This window comes from Lipophrys pholis (assembly GCF_963383615.2).
Source record: "Lipophrys pholis genome assembly, chromosome: 8".
NCBI lineage: Eukaryota > Metazoa > Chordata > Actinopteri > Blenniiformes > Blenniidae > Lipophrys > Lipophrys pholis.
This window is the reverse complement of record NC_137630.1, coordinates 8,100,041-8,117,311: the sequence shown is the minus strand read 5'-3', so window position 1 is coordinate 8,117,311 and position 17,271 is coordinate 8,100,041. Positions and strand designations below refer to the sequence as shown.

Below are 17,271 nucleotides of genomic sequence, written 5' to 3'. Positions count from 1 at the left end.
AAGGCGTGGAGTTGGAAGCACTGACCCCCCCCTCAGTCGTCTCCCTCCCTCCTCTCTAATCCATTAGGAAACAGGGACGACACTAATTCTTACCACCCTGCACTGTAAAACTGCTCCAGTCTAAGCGACACTGCCTCAGGCTCTCAATTTTGTCGATCCAGGAATAATTACAACATCCTTTGGTGGATTCTTTTAGGTAAAAAAAAAACAAAAAAAACATGCCTAATATCCATAAAAAGCTCATTAATGTGGAGAAAGGGCTGATTCCAAAATGGCATGCACTGTTTGAGACTACCACATTCCATATGGAGTTCTACAGAAAGAAGGCGAGGAGAGCGGATCCTTCAGGGCGTTGATCGTTTTGTAAGCCGAGGTTTTAGCCTGATGGGTTTCAGACGTGTGGATGGACGCTCCAGGGACGCAGAGGAAATGATTCTTATCACACACATGAGGTCAGACCATGGCGATGGATAAATATGACCAAGAATCCATATAAAATGTTGCAGGAATCATTCCTCAAACCAATAAATTAGAATTGTTGATTATCTCGAGGCCAATTCTCATGTATAGGCATTAAATAAGTCCACTTATAGTTTCAGAGTTTTTGCGTTAAGTCTTGGGTTTGATCGTTGGGCCTCCAGGTCTAATCGGGGTTCACGTGCACAAAAAACAAACCAAGTTGACACAACAACATCTCAAGTGAAAATTCATCCTTTTTTGTTTCAGGAAAGTTTTGAAAACGTTTTGAAAACGATGTCCGTTTACACTGAAATGGCAAAGACGCTGACAACGGTGTAGTTTTCATGTACTGGTGGGTGTTGTTGTTGTTTGCAGAGAACAAAACGCTATAAACATTAACATTGGCGAGTACACAAGCATAAGTGACGTTGGATTGTTGTTCCGACTGACACTCAGGACTACCAGGTCCCAGGAGAATACGGACTGAGAGACGTGAGCATTGTTGTTACAGACCATCTACTGAGCATGTGCAGAGGAACTATTTACTACGGCCATTCTACGGTCATTGTTGTTGTGTACATGGATACACAAAATGCTACGAAGGTTTTTGCCGTTTCACTCGAGTTTCAAAGCTTTCATTAAGAAAGGCGGCAACACTGCCAATGATCTATCACCGTTTTTACTGCCTCTCTACACAACTCCACCAGTTGTCGTTTTTATCATTTTCAGGATGACGTAAAGAGCAATACAGACATGAATCATTGCTGAATTTGGTATTCTCCGTACTGCATTTTGGGCAACTTGAACAAGAAATAAACTGCCTTTAATGGTATTCGCATTTACATTACAGAGCTATCATGGAGGAACTGCCATTAATTTCAATAGAAGAAGAAATCAGACAGACAGGAAGCCCGGCTAAGTTACGCTAACCAGCAGCCTAACGGTTTGTCGGATATCAATCCAACTGTCAACTGGAAGTATTTTAAGAACTTAGATACTGTCTCTCTTCTTGTACGTGTTGTCTGAGTTCTTTTACCTCTTCTATGGCGAATCAGGTTATAAATCATAAAGCCGATGCTCAGTCAGGAAGATTATCTTGTTAACAAAAAGCGACTGTCATAAACTTTTTTGTGTGTCACATGAATTGTTCTTCAACACATCAAACACCAATAGAAAAAAGGTTTTCTGTGGAGAAAACCAAGGTGATGCCAACTTCTGGCATCTTCTTTCTTTCAGCTTGGCATACAAAGGAAAAACAGCGTCCCCGCAGCAGTTTTCTTTTTTTCCCCCTGGAGAAGGAAACTGTTATTTCTTGTTACTTCATCACTCGGGCAGCGTGTCCAGGACATTCTGTCTTCACATCCCCAAAAAAAGATTTCGCAACACTGATTGAAAAATACTGAGACGTGATTGTAAAATTGCCGATTTTTCCCTCACCTGCAGGAGTGTCCTCAGATCCTGCCCTCCACTCAGATTTATATCCCCGCCGGGGTCATGAGGCCCATCACCCTGCTGGCCCAGAACCTTCCGCAGCCTCAGTCCGGACAGAGGAACTACGAGTGCATCTTTCACATCCAGGGCAGCACGCACAGCGTCCCGGCTTTGAGGTTCAACAGCTCGAGCATCCAGTGTCAGAAGACCACGGTAAGAGCGCCACACAAACACAAGACACAAGCATTAAAGAGCGCAGTGGAATAATAAAACCTCGCAGAATTGATATAATCTGCCGGTCAACGTCATATAATGATACCACGAGCAACCACCCCACCTGACACCACATTACGGCAGCTTGACTTCACCAGACATCCGACCACCAACGGCCCATCTTATCCATGAAGGAGGAGCGTAAACCATAGGCTTGTGTCAGTGTGTCAGCTCCCTAATTTAGATCAGGTGCAGTTCTCTGCAGCACTTACTAATACTTGTATTCCCACAGGGAATGCCAGGCAAGGCTATTTTTAACTAAAGCCGAGGACTCAGAACCAGACAGTCTACTTTACAGAGTAACTCTTCATTTAGAAGCAAAACTACTCGTGTTGATTGCCGATATTTCACTTTATTTTAGGGATCCACCGATACCAGTACTGGATATTGGGCCTGATACCGCATGGCGTATGCATACATGTAAAAAGTTCAGAGTATTATGTGACGTCATGGCATTTAATTAACACTTGTCTCAGTACTCGGTATCACCAAGTAGCTAAAGTTTAGTGCTCACGCTTTGTACTTAAGAAAGTGGTATCGGTGCATCGCCACTTGTATTATTCAGCAGATCATAAGTGACAAGTCACAGAAAGTGAACAACAGTGCTGCTGGTGGGAAGTTATTGAATCTTGGTTTGTGTGAAGGGAAACTCTGACGTTCTTTTCTGTATACTAAGTGTGTGGTTGGTTTTAAGTTTGTGTTAATGCCATGTCGGTCAGCATTATTATTATTATTATTATTTTTTTCGTCTCGGTGGAAAGAAAGTTTCTCTTTGAAAACCTGTGGAATGAAAGCGTCGACATTTCCTCAAAGCAAATTTCAATATCACGTCAATGCTGCATGTGTAGCCGCGAGCACCGGTTCCTCAGCAAAGCAATTTGAAACGCAACTTTTCAACTTTTCAATGGGAATTCACCACAAAAAATCTCATTATTTCTCATATCGAGTCACGAGTTTGAAACAATATGCATTAGATGCTCTACATTTCATGTGCTTATTGTTTTACTTAGTATCGGCAAGTTGTACTGCCAATACTGTAAAGAAAACACAACTTTCCTTACCATGACGAGACTTTACGACACAAAGAGAGTCACCATGAGCCTCCCTGGTCAAATGTTGACACGTCAGCTTCGTCCCGCCACCCTCTCCTCTTTCCTGCTGCTTCATCCCGCCTCCTCACCTTCACTCAAACTGTCGCCACTAATAGGCAGCGGCCATTTCGCCCATGTTCATTTCCTGAGCGCCGATCGGGGCAGAAGGCCGGAGGCAGGCATTCTAACGGCGCCAATTGTGACTTAACTTAACGAGACACGCGATGAACATGCGAGACGCGCGACGCGACGCTCGCCCGTCTGGCGCGGCCACCGCTCCAATGTGACGCTGTCGCAGGAACCGAGCTCCTTTTCTTCCTGCCGGCCCGTCTTACGCCTCGTACGCAGTCGCGGGTCATTTGGCCGACTCCCGTGCCGTCGGCAGGCTGGAAACACGTCGCTTGATTTGTCGCCGCTCGCTGCTTTTAAAGCTGCTTCCAGTCGCCAGCTTTAACCCCCGGCAAAGGGGAAGATTGAGCGAGGCGTTTCGATCCTCGAAGTCCTTCCGCCTCCGATGCTGGATGGTGACATTAAAAAGTAGTCACACCGACGTGTTACTGAAGTTGATTTCCCAGATCACCGTGATGGCTCCTACAGTTCCTTTGTGCTACTCGGAAGGTAATTTGCGCATATTTAGTGCGCCCGTGTCTCCGTAATTGCTTCACACAAACCCGAGTTCTTTCAGATTTGACTTTTTTCGGGGGTTGTTATTACTGCTTTTAAGCAGATCTGTCCTCGGTGACCTGACGACTTGAAAGCCGGTTGAATGGAGAACGAGCCGAGAAAATAGTAATTGCCGAACATCAATTTGAATATTTGAATAACTTGGTCAAAGTCGCAAGCACGAGTCATTTTTCTAAACCCAAATTAGGCTCTCCCTCCTGAATTTGAATGAAAACTCCGCACCTTAGGCAGGGGGAGGCGCAGACGTACGTTTCAGCCTCGATCAACGTCTCGACACTGACGCCTGCCAGAAAGTGTCACGTACAAGCCTCCTTTTTTCAGAACAGTTGAGACACTGTTTGTAATATAAATGAAAACAGCTGGCAAATCCTTGATAAAGCAGTTGAACCAGATTCATGGGTGAGGTTTGGACGTGTTTGTCTGGGCCGTCACTTCAGACCTGTCCGCGTTGCGTTGCCCTACCAGGAGCTTTTTCTGACAAAATTTTTTGCAGTCCGAGTTTTGGATGCCTTGAGGAGAGACACCGTTTCATATCTTCAGTTTCACCAAAACATGACAGTGAAGCCAAACGCTGGTGGACCAACCAAGTTTTACAGAGATATTCAAAAAGGAATCTTTAAAAAATTTAAGCAAAGGGTAGCTTTCTTATGGTTTTTTGTTTTTTTTTTCTTTCAAAGTAGGCAACATTTTGGGAAATCCCATGAGCGTTGCTGAGGTGGAAACCACTGAAATGCTTTCCAATCCCTCATGTTGTTTTGTTCCGTTTCACAAAAAAAAAAATAAAAAAAATTAAGTGTTTATTTAGCACACAATCTTACTTGATTTACATTTTACACAGCGTCCCAACTTCTCTGGCACGGGGATTGAGTACACATAGCACACATCGAGTTTCCTCTTTGTTATTTGAGGAGCGACAATGTATTCAAAGGCCTCCCACTCCTCCAAAACCAGCGCTCACTCCAGGAAACATCACCGAGCAGTTTGCTTCCCCTGGTGTTGGAGCCACTCGAATGCATTCATTACTACATCACTGCTTCTGCTGAGAGCTGCAAATGCTGGAGGACACACACACACGCACACACACGCACACACACACACACACACACACACACACACACACACACACACACACACACACACACACACACACACACACACACACACACACACACCTTCCTCAGTGCGCTCAAATGTTTTCTGAAATCTCAACGTTATCTCTGCAGGAGTCTGGAAAAATAGTCAAAAGTACAGGTCTCAACACAACTTTGCAGCTGTTGATGAAGCGAGACATAGGAGGCCAAACACACACACACACACACACACACACACACACACACACACACACACACACTGGTGCAGTGTTAAGGTGGTGCGAGCGAGCCCGCTCCCCCCGCCTCCCAGCTCGTCAGGTGGGACGGTGATAGGATCCAATTAAGGGAGCTGTAGATAAAATGATGATGGATTGCTGTGGTGTGGAAGACTGACAGACACAAACACACACAAACATGGCAAATGGAAAAGAAAGAAGAAGAAAAAAAAAAGAGACAAAGAAGGAGAGAGCCAAAGAGGAGGTGAGGGAATTAAGGGAGCAAACAATGACGGCGCCACAAAGAGCGCGATGGGAGGAAGAGGAGGAGAGAATGGGAGAATGAAGAAAAGACGGAGGGGAGGAAGGAAAGACTAAGCTCAGCAAGCAGACTGAGGGGGAAACAAACAAATGAGGGAGAAACAGATGGAGAGAGAGAGAGAGCGGGTGTATATGGAATATGAAAGACGTGCATGTGCGGGAAAGTGGTGCTGGAAGCGAGAGGGAATCGTGATCCGTGAAAAAGTGAAACTTGCTGAGATTAACTGGAACAGCAGCGGGAGGAAGGACGTCCGGGACAGCGGGGGATTGGCGACAGAGTTTCTCAGCCGTGTCGCGGTTAGTTTTTTGCAGACGTGCATTTACGGTGGTGCGGTGGAGGAGTCGGACGAGAGGAAGCGACAAAACAAGAAAACTGATAATGCGACATGGTTTGACCTCGTCAAACCTGGTAAATCGGGACAAGAGAGGCAAATGTGAAAATAGTGGAGAGTGTAGCACAACTGCTTTGCTTTGGGACAAGTGTGAAAGAGAAACTGTTTATATGACAGCTTCAAAGGTGGATTTTTTTCCTAAAACGTTCAGACTCTGTTTCCATGGAAACGGGGGAGGGGTTACTGAACTTATCTGAAACACTGCTACTGAGAGGACCAAATAAAAATAATAATCATGAAGAAAGACTGTTTAAAGGAATTTCAATGTTTACAGTGTACTCTGTAAACATTCTCCGTGATGGTTTGATTACATAAAAACTGCTGCCCCTATTGGCCCGGCATGCCAACTACATCATTTTCATATCTTCAACACGGACATAATTTCCAAAATCGTTGCCATGAATCTTTTATGAAATTAAAACACAAAAAGTTTACTTAAATATGTCTTTTGAGGGGGATCTAAATCTAAATATCTAAATTCTTATCTGATGTGTAGCATTTTAAAATGCTACAAGATGAAACCACACAGGGGGCTTTTGATGGGGGCTTTTTTACGCCTCGTTCAAACCAAATAAGGTGATTGTAGAACGTGTGTTTGTGCATTTGTGTTTTTCCTGCGATGGACTGATGACACGTCCAGGAGTTATTGTCCCTCTGAACTCAACTTGATGGATTGGATTGTGGTGTTCAACAGCCCAGCTGTATGGGGGTCGACCAAAACCCTTGTTAATGTTAACTCTCACTACACATTGGTTTGTTTTACTAACCCTTTACGAGGACGTGACATATTTGCGAACTGCTTATTTTCTCGGGAATTTTTTTTTAAATTATCACAAGTTACGTAACTTTTGCTCTAAACTTCTCACAATCACACGTACACTGTTTTGTGCTTTGACTACAAATTGCCTTTAAATATGAGAAAATGTTCAGTATGATTACAAAATATTTAATTGCATTTATCGAATGATTGGTTTGTAAATAAGACATTGGAGTAGCCGATCTTTGGGGTTTTCTACTCTTATCCCTGAGAAAAATGTTGTTAAATATTTATTCCCTAAATAAGCATCTTAAAAAAATTATAAATAAATGTTTAAAAAATGAGTGCATTAAATTACTTTCATCCCTAAAAGTATTTCAACAATAAGACATGTTGACCTCATGTCGTTTGATCTCTTCTCCGTTTGGTATTTGGTCGCATTAATTCAAAAACTTCCTACTATGGTGGCGATGTCCTGTATTGAAGGTGCAAATATTTTTGCTTTCTCTTGCAACTTTGACCCCGTACTTCTTACAATATGTGCACGGAGGAGAAAAAAAAGAAAAAAAGAAATGAGTTAGGAAACATTAATACAGCACGACAACAGACAGAAGATCCATCGGTGATTGAGAACCGGCACGCCGGCGAGCATTGTGTTCAGTATTCTCAGCGGGGAGGTGTGTGTATATGTATCACAGCTGGCTGCGACTGGGATTGTAAAGGTAATAAATCACAGAGAAAATTAGCCGGCAGTAGATGTACACTCATCCGTTCAATCTTACTGTCTCTTTGTGCATTATTTAGCCCCTCACCAAACACTGAAACATTGAACTTGCATACTCAAATACACCAGGGACGCTGCGATGTGCGTCGGTGTGCCCTGGATTGTTCGCAGGAACACACACACACACACACACGCGCGCGCGAGTGAGTGGGATGCTTGCAAGCTGTGGGAATATCTACTGGTTTGTTCGTGAGTAAACACACACACACACACACACACACACACACACACACACACACGCACACACACACACACACACACACGCACGCACACACACACACACTCCCTGGGGGATTGGAAGCCCATGGTGAAGCAGACATATGGAGATTCTCCACATGATCCTCTTCCTAATCATGTGGAGCCGACAGAGACTGTAGCATCAGCAACAACCAGCAACCTGCTTTACATGATTTATTACACCCACACACCCACATACACGTAAACATAAATACACGCACACACACAACCACACACACATGCACCGACGCAGTAACTTTGCCCTGTACGTCCGCACATCCGGAAGACTTCCTTGGTAAATTTTGGGAGGCCGACTGTCATCCTGGACTGAATCCTGGACTGTCAATTACAATGCAGTTTATATATAAAATGTGTTTTTGTGTATTTAATTTACATCCGTTGAGTATTTTTTTGGGCAATCCAGTCAAGTAGATGATGCTTAAATTTCACACGACGATCATGTTTGTTAAGACAGATATTATTCAGGGGTGTTTTGGTGCGTGAGCATCAGTTATATTGATGCTTTGGTCGGCTGCACAATGCTCTTCATCTCCACTAAAGGAACGTCTCAGGTTTATTTTTTTCAGTAAGGTGGTGTCTTGTATGGGCAGAGTGTGCACACCCGAGGCCCAGACTTCAGGTTATAGACCAGGAGTGTGAAACATAATGCCTGCAGGGGAAAACCGGCCCACCAAACACTCCTGCAGGCGGACTTTAGGAAAGTGTGAAATTCATTATTTAAAAGAAATATATATAAATTATATTCCTAATTTATCTTTAGGAAGACAAATTAGGAATCCCGATTGAATTCCTACAACAACCTCATCATGCAGCCATCCATCTTCTATAGTGCTTCATCGGCTAGATCTGACCCCATTGAGGTAAAACTGAGCTGGATTAAGTTTTTTGGGTTTTTTTTGCGGTGAAATATTATCAGGACGATAATAAAATGTGATCGCTGAAAATCGGAGAAGGGGTAGGATTGAATAAAGTGGTTACTTCTTTCAATTTGAATTGAACAGATGAAACATAAATTAGAGGGACTATAGCAGTGTGTGTATGTGTGTGTGTGTCCGTAGTGTATTTTTAACACTCTCAGGTATCCTTCAACATGACTAATTACACGGGGGTGACCCGAACATGGATACACACACACACACCTCACTTTTTTTTACCCAGACCCCCTCCTCTCCAAACCCCTCCGCCAGCCAGCTGCTCTGTTTTGTTAACATCGGCAGTTTTCACTTCATCCCTCTCTCTCTTTCTCCCCCCCCCCCCCCTCTCTCTCTCTCTCTCTCTCTCTCTCTCCCCCTCTCTCATACACACACACACACACACACACTCCTGCTCTATCTATTCATACAATCCGCGGAGACATGCAATCCATGGAGACGATTCATGTAGCGGGAGAATAAACGAGTGTGGGAGCAGATAACGAATGAACCCGAGCCAGGCTGCTGTGTTACTGTAATGAGGCCAGGGACGGCTTTGTGCTCACCTTGTACTTTTTACACCTCCCCTCCCTCTTCTTTTTTCTCTCCCCATGTCACCTCACCCTTCCTCCCTCTCCTCCTCCTCCTCCTCTCTGCCGTCTCCCTAAACTCCTTCCTCCCACTCTTAATTTCTTCCTTGTTCTTCTCCGACCGTCCCCCCATGCTAGCCCTCGCCGTCTCCCCTCTTTTCCCACTTTTGCTCCATCCTCACTCTCTTCAGATCCCCGCTAATCTCCTCTCCTCCGTCCATTATACGCCTCCCTCTCACTTCCTCGTTATCTGCTCTCGAACTGTCCTCTGGACGCAACTTTCTTTTGCCACAACCTCTTCTTTTCACCCTCTCCTTGCCTCGACCACATCCTCTCCTCTCCTCCAGTCCCCAGGGGTGGGGAAGGGGAGGGGAAGGCGGAGGGGGTTTCTACGCTATGAGTTGTCTCAGGTAGATTAATTACATGCAGTGACATGAAGGAGCTGGCCAGAGGCTTCCATAATGAGTCTGATTACTCATCTCCAGCAGCTCCGGGCGCTCAGGGGAGGGAAGTCAGGACAGCAGGCCAGCAGAGGGACCTCTCAGTAGACAGAGGGGGGTGGAGGGGTGGTGGGGGGGTGGAGGCACCTTTTATCTACTGCAACACCAACAATGGAAACACTGGAACCACCATGCCAATGAGCTCAATATACTTCGACTGCTTTACAATGAGTGGTCAGTGTTACATTCTTTTATGCAGGAACACGGCCACAGTCTGTGGCCGATGGTTCGGGTAACCAGCAACCCTCCAAAAAACCAACCATTTAATCTTCAGTTGACGAAAAGAAAACACTTAAAAGGGGGATATTGATACACCGAAGCCAAGGGTGAAACCCAGTGTGGCTTGGCGGAGACACAAACACACAATGAAAAGCAGGAAATGAGGAACATTTGATGATCACTAACACAAGAGATGGCAATCTTCCCTCATTAAGTGAAGAGTTTGGGAAAGGAAACATGATTAAGGTGAGGTTGCTTTCAACCTGAGAGTCAGAACAACAATGGAGAGGATGCTTTTGATCAGGCATTTTCTATTATCGAGGAACTATAGTCTCATTAGTTACCATGCTCCTTCTGTTCGTCTTTGAAGCCGCCGAAGTTTGAAGCCTAAGGCAGACATTCAAAGATCAAATTCAACCGATTTGAGCTCAGAGGACTTGATTGCTCAGGAATGAGAGCTCATTTCAGATTTTAGTGAAGAGCACATTGACTTTCGGGAGCAAGACAAAAGATTGAACGAAACAGAAGACTTTCAAATGATATTGTGCTTTCAAATGCTTTTACTGGCACTTAGTGTTGTACCTAACCCAAAACCAAGACAAGACCAAGACCACAGACTCCCAAAACCACGACAAGACCAAGACCACAGACTCCCAAAACCAAGACAAGACCAAGACTGCCCAGGGGCAGAGAGACTGTGGCAAGACCACGATCTTGATAACGCTTCAAGAGGAATTGGTCCCAACACACAGAAATGACACAAAAGGCCACATGGGGTTCTACTGAAAACCCTCTTCCACTGCCTTTTCTCTTCAAAGTTCATTCCCTTTTTTCCTTTCTTGTTGTCCAGCATTAAATCAGCCTCCTCAGGAAGCGAGTTAGACGACGGGTGACCGGGTGGCACAGTGTCAGCGTGTGGTTTGTGTCAGCACTTTAAACCATGTGACAGTATGAATAAAGCATGATGCGGCGGGCAGCAGGGTGGGCAGGGACTGACAGGGGAACAAGCTCGCCCTGTGTTTTGGTGACGGCGGACACGTCCGAGCCCTTAAAGTTTAATGGGGGCCAGGCCACAGTGAGAGGAGGAGTGTGGGCATATGTATATCTGTGGTTTTGCAGGACTCCCATACACACGCTTTTAGCCGGTGGGATGTAATGGTGATGCTTATAAAGTCAATAGCCAGCCTCATGTGTGATGGATCAGGGTCACGCCGAACCAGTGGGAGAGGATTAACTGTCGTTGGCCCTCCCTTTGTGACGATGCTTGAATCTCTCTTCTGTGGAGCAGCTGACCTCAGAGAATCCTGTGGTTTCATCGGTTTCTGTTGATCGCATCGTCTCAGAGTCTCAATAGAAGTTCAGACTTCCCACATTCCTTCTTCTGTGGTGGCATACAATGTCTCCTTTTTACGTTTTTCCTCTTGTTTTTGGGGTTTTCATTTGGCTAGTTATCTTATCTTGTTGGCCTCAGGGCTGAAGCAAATCTATGACTATTAAAACAAAACTTTAGCTTCATCTGTATTGTATGTCAGCTACAAACAACCCGTCATTGTCCGTTATATTTTACTATTGCCAACCAGAACGTGATAGATCACCAAAGACTGGAATTAATAGAGTGCTGTTTGCGGTAATCCACATCAAATAACGTTTGTTTCGATGTAAACAGACATTTTCTTCAAAACTTTGCCGCGTAAACACGGAATTCCTTTTAGATGCTTCTAAGATGCTAAAGGTTTCAAGGTTTTCCTGACTAATCAAAGGATCAATGACATATATCTTATTTAACAAATCATACAATTTGTCAATGTTTGTCTGACGTCTTCTATTGGTCTGTGCTCCTGAGGCACCTGAGGTCAAAGTTTAAAAACTAAATGTATAGTTGTGAATAATATCCATAGTTATGGACAATAATTGTATGTTTGTAATCAGCTCTGATTGAATAATAGTGGTCCGAGAATAGAACCTTGGGGTACCTCATACATACAATACTACCCGAGTTTAAAGTGTTCTTTTAAGACTTTATGTAGACTTCCAAACAGGCAAATCCCCCTTTTTGTCTTTCCTCTTCATTATTTTCACCATCAATTGTGGCACCTGTGAATGACCTACAAAGATCTACGTCTATTTGGCGGTTTAAGCTGTGGTGGAACAGGAAACTTAAAATATAAACATCTCAAATTGTCTTGTTGATGTTGTTATTTAACTGAAAATCTGAAAATTATACTTTGGATGAAGGTCTTATGATTACTTTGAAAAAAAAAAAAAAAAAAAAGCTCTTCTGGTATGCTGGTGACTGCCAACATTTAGTCTTGTGACGAGGTTGAAATAATAACGTTTCTTCCAACGGTTCAAACTGCTGATGTCCAACGTCATGTCTGGCAAAGTTTAGATAGAAGAAGCCTTTTTCTAAAAATGTGAAGACTGTTTACTAACCTTGGGAAACCTCTTCATAAAGACGCAACAGTTTTGAAAACATTGGTTTCTGTCAGCCTCATGATCTTTCCTCCGTCTTCCCACGTCAAGTCCTGAGTTAAGAGTTGTGCACATCACTTCCACTGTGTCACAGCTGATTCCAGGGTCAATTCACTTTAATGCAATGCAATATCGAGACACCTTGACAGAGGGAAAACCCAACAATTCCAGATGAGCAAACATAGGAGATGGAGACTCTGCTGTTCTGGTTTGGGTTAGTAGATAGGAAGGGACAAAAGGATAGAGCAGACCGATTTTTGGAAGGGATTTACAAACTGGTTTTGTGTAGCGAGTAAGATTTTTTTTACTCTTGTGACTTGCACGAATTATGTATCACATGAGTGTGAATGGCTTGAGTGCAATTTCGGGTGCAAACTTAATCAAGTCTTTTACAAAACTACTTGATTCAGAAAGTGATCTTTCACTTCTTTGTTCAAGCACTTACAAACAAGAATGTCTTACAAACCAGATCAATAAAATACTTGTTTTTCAGGGTCAAATGAAATTCAGAAGTTCTCTATTGTGTTGTCCTCATCATGATTTCAAAAAGAACTTCACATATTTGGACTGATTGTTTCCAATATTTCAATATGAATTGCTATTTTCTTGTGGAACACAATCTTTGGTTGACAACAATAAGGCAACAAGCCACAAGATCAAAACGTTCACAGGGTTCCATTCTGAAGCCTCGGTTTTGGGCCTGTAAATAAATTGCTCGAGTCGACTCTGTTTTTCCTGACTGTGGTATGGACAGTTTAAGTACGGCGAAAATGCCTTGACCTCGAGAGGTAATATCTTCTTGATTCACTCTGAAACTTCAATATCAGATATAGCGCTTGTAATCAGAAATAAGAAATTTCTATATTTCAGTTGTTATTAAAGTCAGCAAAGTTTTCCAGTTTGCCCGAGCATTTTGTGTCTTGAAATGCTAGTTTTCACCACAAGATGGTGTACTGAGTCTCGCAAAGAAGCAGGAGGATGAATACTTTGACACATCGATAGCTGAGATCCAGGAATCTCTGCATAGACTGTGCTGTTATTCGACAGTAATGCGTACCGAGAGTAGAACAAATCAACTTTTTAGAGCGAAGAGGAGGAAAGTTTTGACTGTACCGTGTGTGTGTGTGTGTGTGTGTGTGTGTGTGTGTGTGTGTGTGTGGGGGGGGGTGTGTGTGTGTGTGTGTGTGTGTGTGTGTGTCAGGCTGCCTTGCCCGTGCGGGATGGTCGAGTGCCGTCGACCAAATCCAGTGTGTCAGCGAGCAAATTGGAAATGCCAATTTCACTTTACAACCGCCCCATATCTTATCTCTGCCTTCCCCTCGTCCCACCACTTAGCTCATGTGTAAATGTGTAAAACACACACACACACACACACACACACACACACACACACACACACACACACACACACACACACACACACACACACACACACACACACACACACACACCAGTGCTCAATCTCTGACTCCCTCATCTGTCCACATCCCCTCTCTTTCCTCCTCCTCTCCTCTATCTGCCCCTCGTCAGCCACCCTGTCCCTCCTCCCCCCTCTTCCCCCCTTCCATGCCCACTCAACTGTAACCCCATCTGTTATTTCTCCATGTGTATTTGTGAAATATGTCTGTTTTTTTTTTTTTTTTTAATCTATTAATTTTTTTTTTGGGGGGGGGGGGGGGGGGGGGTAGATATATGCATGGATGCCTTCTTGGATCTGTGTCGCCAGTAACTCACCATGCAAATGAAACGATATCTCACACGATTCCCAGTTTGCATCAGTTCTATTATAAATCAGCAGTTTTCCTCCCTGTCTGTTTGTGATTCCTAGTACGACTATGACGGCGGCGACATCAGCGACCTGCCCGTCGACCTGTCGGTGGTGTGGAACGGCAACTTCGTCATCGACAACCCCTTCAACATCCAAGGTAGGGTTTTTACTTTGACCTATTTTGCCTCTTTTGCTGAGTCACACTACCGCACTTTGGGCCAGCTGTGGCTCAGTCGGTAGAGTGCTTGTGTTTCAATCGGAAGGTTGCGGGTTCGATACCTCATCTCTCAACATGTTGAAGTGCTCTCGAGGAAGCCTCAACCTCCAACTTCCCCTATTGGATTAATAGAGTGTCTTACATGGCAGCCACATCCATTGGTTGCAGTTTAGCAACTAGAGAAGCGACCTTGGGCTCGCATCAGAAGTTTGCAGGTTTGAATCCCACAGCGGACAAGTTACGACTGTGGGTCCCGGACCCATGAACCCCATCAGCTCCCTGGAGTGCGGTAATGTGACAGGCCACCACATCTTTTTCCTTTTTCCAAGGGGATTTATTAGGCATGATAACTTTATTCTAAAGGGGTCATATTATACAAAATTCACTTTCTAATGGTTTTCCAATAGTAGTATGTGTTCTCATACCTGGGAATGATGCACCAGAAGTGAAGAAAGTCTGTCGTCTCTCTCGCTGGCTTGTTTCAATTTTTAAAAAGTGTGTTGCTCCAAAGAGCCAATCAGAAATGAAACCCTATATAGTGTCATCGGGGGTTTAGCCTATACCAAACAAGTTAGACCGGGAGGGTCTCCCTTGATTGGGTGACCCTCCCACAGCTCTGCTCTGGCACATGGCACTATGATGGGCATATGTGGGCGGAGCCAGTCCAGCTCACACAGACACAGCAGATTCTGAATGCAGCTCCTATGATCCAATATTCAAATGGATTAAAAAAATCAAGAAAAAGCTGGATTAGGGGCAATAAACTTTGAATACAATGTTTTTGGACCAACGAGACCATGTGAAAGTGTTGAAAATCTGGATAATATGACCACTTTAAAGTGAGATGACACTGGTTGTACATCTCTACAAGAATAGAGAAAATATTTCTCTCTCCCAGGGCTGAGAGAAAAGATTATTTTTTGGGGGCGAATAAAGTTCTCGGCAGACCTTTCTTATCGTGTCGTGCCCATCAACTATTGTGTGATTAAATGAGTGTGTTTAACGTGAAAAGCATTAGCACTGTGAGGGCTTCCGGGGAATTCCGCAGATGAATGAAACGTCCGAACTAAACAAGTTTCTCGTTCCAAGTAATGTATTTGCTATAAAGACGTTTTATTTCTCTTTCCTTGAAGCAAGGACACTATTTATTTTGTTCTCTCCCCCCACTTACATAAGAAATCAGCAATTTGGTTTTTGACAGGCATCAGAGAGAAAAGGTGAAAGTGTATCATTTGTTTGAGGGGGGAAAAAAAACACTTCCAGAGAGAGGCAGAGCGAGTGATTGATAGACGACGATGATAGCAAACAAACATCCAACACAGAAATTAATAGGGATGGATGTTGGAGAGGAAGATAAACAAACAGAGAGAGAGAGAGAGAGAGAGAGAGCGATAGGCAAGAGAAAGGATGAAGAGGACGAGCGATGGGCGGATGACAGGGTTGATAAATGCAGCGTGTAATGGCGGAGGGGGTAGGCGCGAATGAAGGGATTGATAAAGAAAAACCCAAAGCGACACGGAGGGATGGCATTTATTATTTTTAATCGCTATTTGCGCATGGAGTGGAAAACAATTACCAGTTCTAAATTCTTGATCAAGTGGAATGCATTGGGTTGGCGGAGGCTAATGATTTTAGACGTCCCATTACACAAGATAATACAAGTCCCGCTCTCAAGTGTGTCATACAGATTTTTTTTTTTTTTTTTTTTCCTTCTTTTTTGTTCAGAATGTCTGCACGGAGTCCCATTAACTAGCACTTTCTTACTCTACTCTTCCTCTCATGCTTTTTTTTTTTTTTTGCTGGTGTTTATTCCTTCAATCTCGCGTGTTTTGTGTCGTGCGTGACCTCATTTTGATAAATGTCAGACACACAGTTCATTCTGCAGATTGCGAAGAAATTAGTTACTTATCGGTCGTGACCCAATTCTCTTGCCCATGTCGGGATTGAATTTTGTGTACGCAGCGATGTATTGTAGCTGTCAAAACACAATAAATAATCCTGCTCTTTATGCAATCAAGTAGATTGAGCCTATAGTGGGATTTTCACGTACAGTGTACCGTAGATTTGATGGCCGGTGTTGTCCTATCAGATAAGCACTGCAAAGTGAATATTCATCTCTGTACATATATTTTATTTTCACAAATAGTCAGGATTATAGCAATTTAACATCTGGAATGGGATGCTTCTTTTTCTAAAATTCAATGTTGCATCATTTGCTGCTAAAAGCAGTGTGTGTAGCAGTGATAAGGACTGAGTGACAAACCCTAAAATGGAGTATACTGTGCTGTAGTCTGAATGGAAATCTATTGTGCCTTTCAATCTTTTGTCCAACATGTAGGCCAATTTCTCATGTATTGACGTCATCCATATCTTTTTTTTTTTTTTTTTTAAAGTTTAGCGAAATTCATTATTTTTTAAATATGTCCATTATAACATTCAGACCACAAATGGGTGAATTGAATGATACTGTTCTTGTCTTTATCATTGCATATTTGAGTGTTTGTACCACGCAGCAGCACGGCACGGTACAGCACGGCAAAACGCATCCAGACCCAAATCTGTTGCGTCGCAACCGCCGCGTAACGACGCGGGTATGTGATGTCATTGTGTGACAGTAACCCACGGGACCAACACGGAACACATTTGGTGCAGCGGCACTGCTCAGGCGTCCAAACAAAGCCGTGAGCCTCTTTGAGACAGCTTAGGAAACTTTTTAATTCCGAGAAGGGACCTCGTCGAAAGACCGCGGTGCCTTGGAGCGCGACGATATTTCAATATACCAAGTTAACAAAACAACCAGTGTGTTCAAAGTGGCGTCGGTGAACAACAATGACAGGC

General features: G+C 43.7%; 1 protein-coding gene across 1 annotated transcript in view; it reads left to right on the top strand.

The window, feature by feature from the left end:
- Window positions 1–1,953: 1,953 nt before the first annotated feature.
- LOC308113471 (plexin-A1-like) overlaps window positions 1,954–17,271 on the top strand; it is a gene marked incomplete at its 5' end in the record, with an annotated part of 98,936 nt that continues 83,618 nt past the window's right edge. Inside the window, 2 exons of the mRNA XM_080469789.1 lie at window positions 1,954–2,103; window positions 14,277–14,373. Of these exons, the coding sequence (XP_080325915.1) occupies window positions 1,954–2,103; window positions 14,277–14,373 (247 nt within the window). The remainder of the gene's footprint in view (window positions 2,104–14,276; window positions 14,374–17,271) is intronic.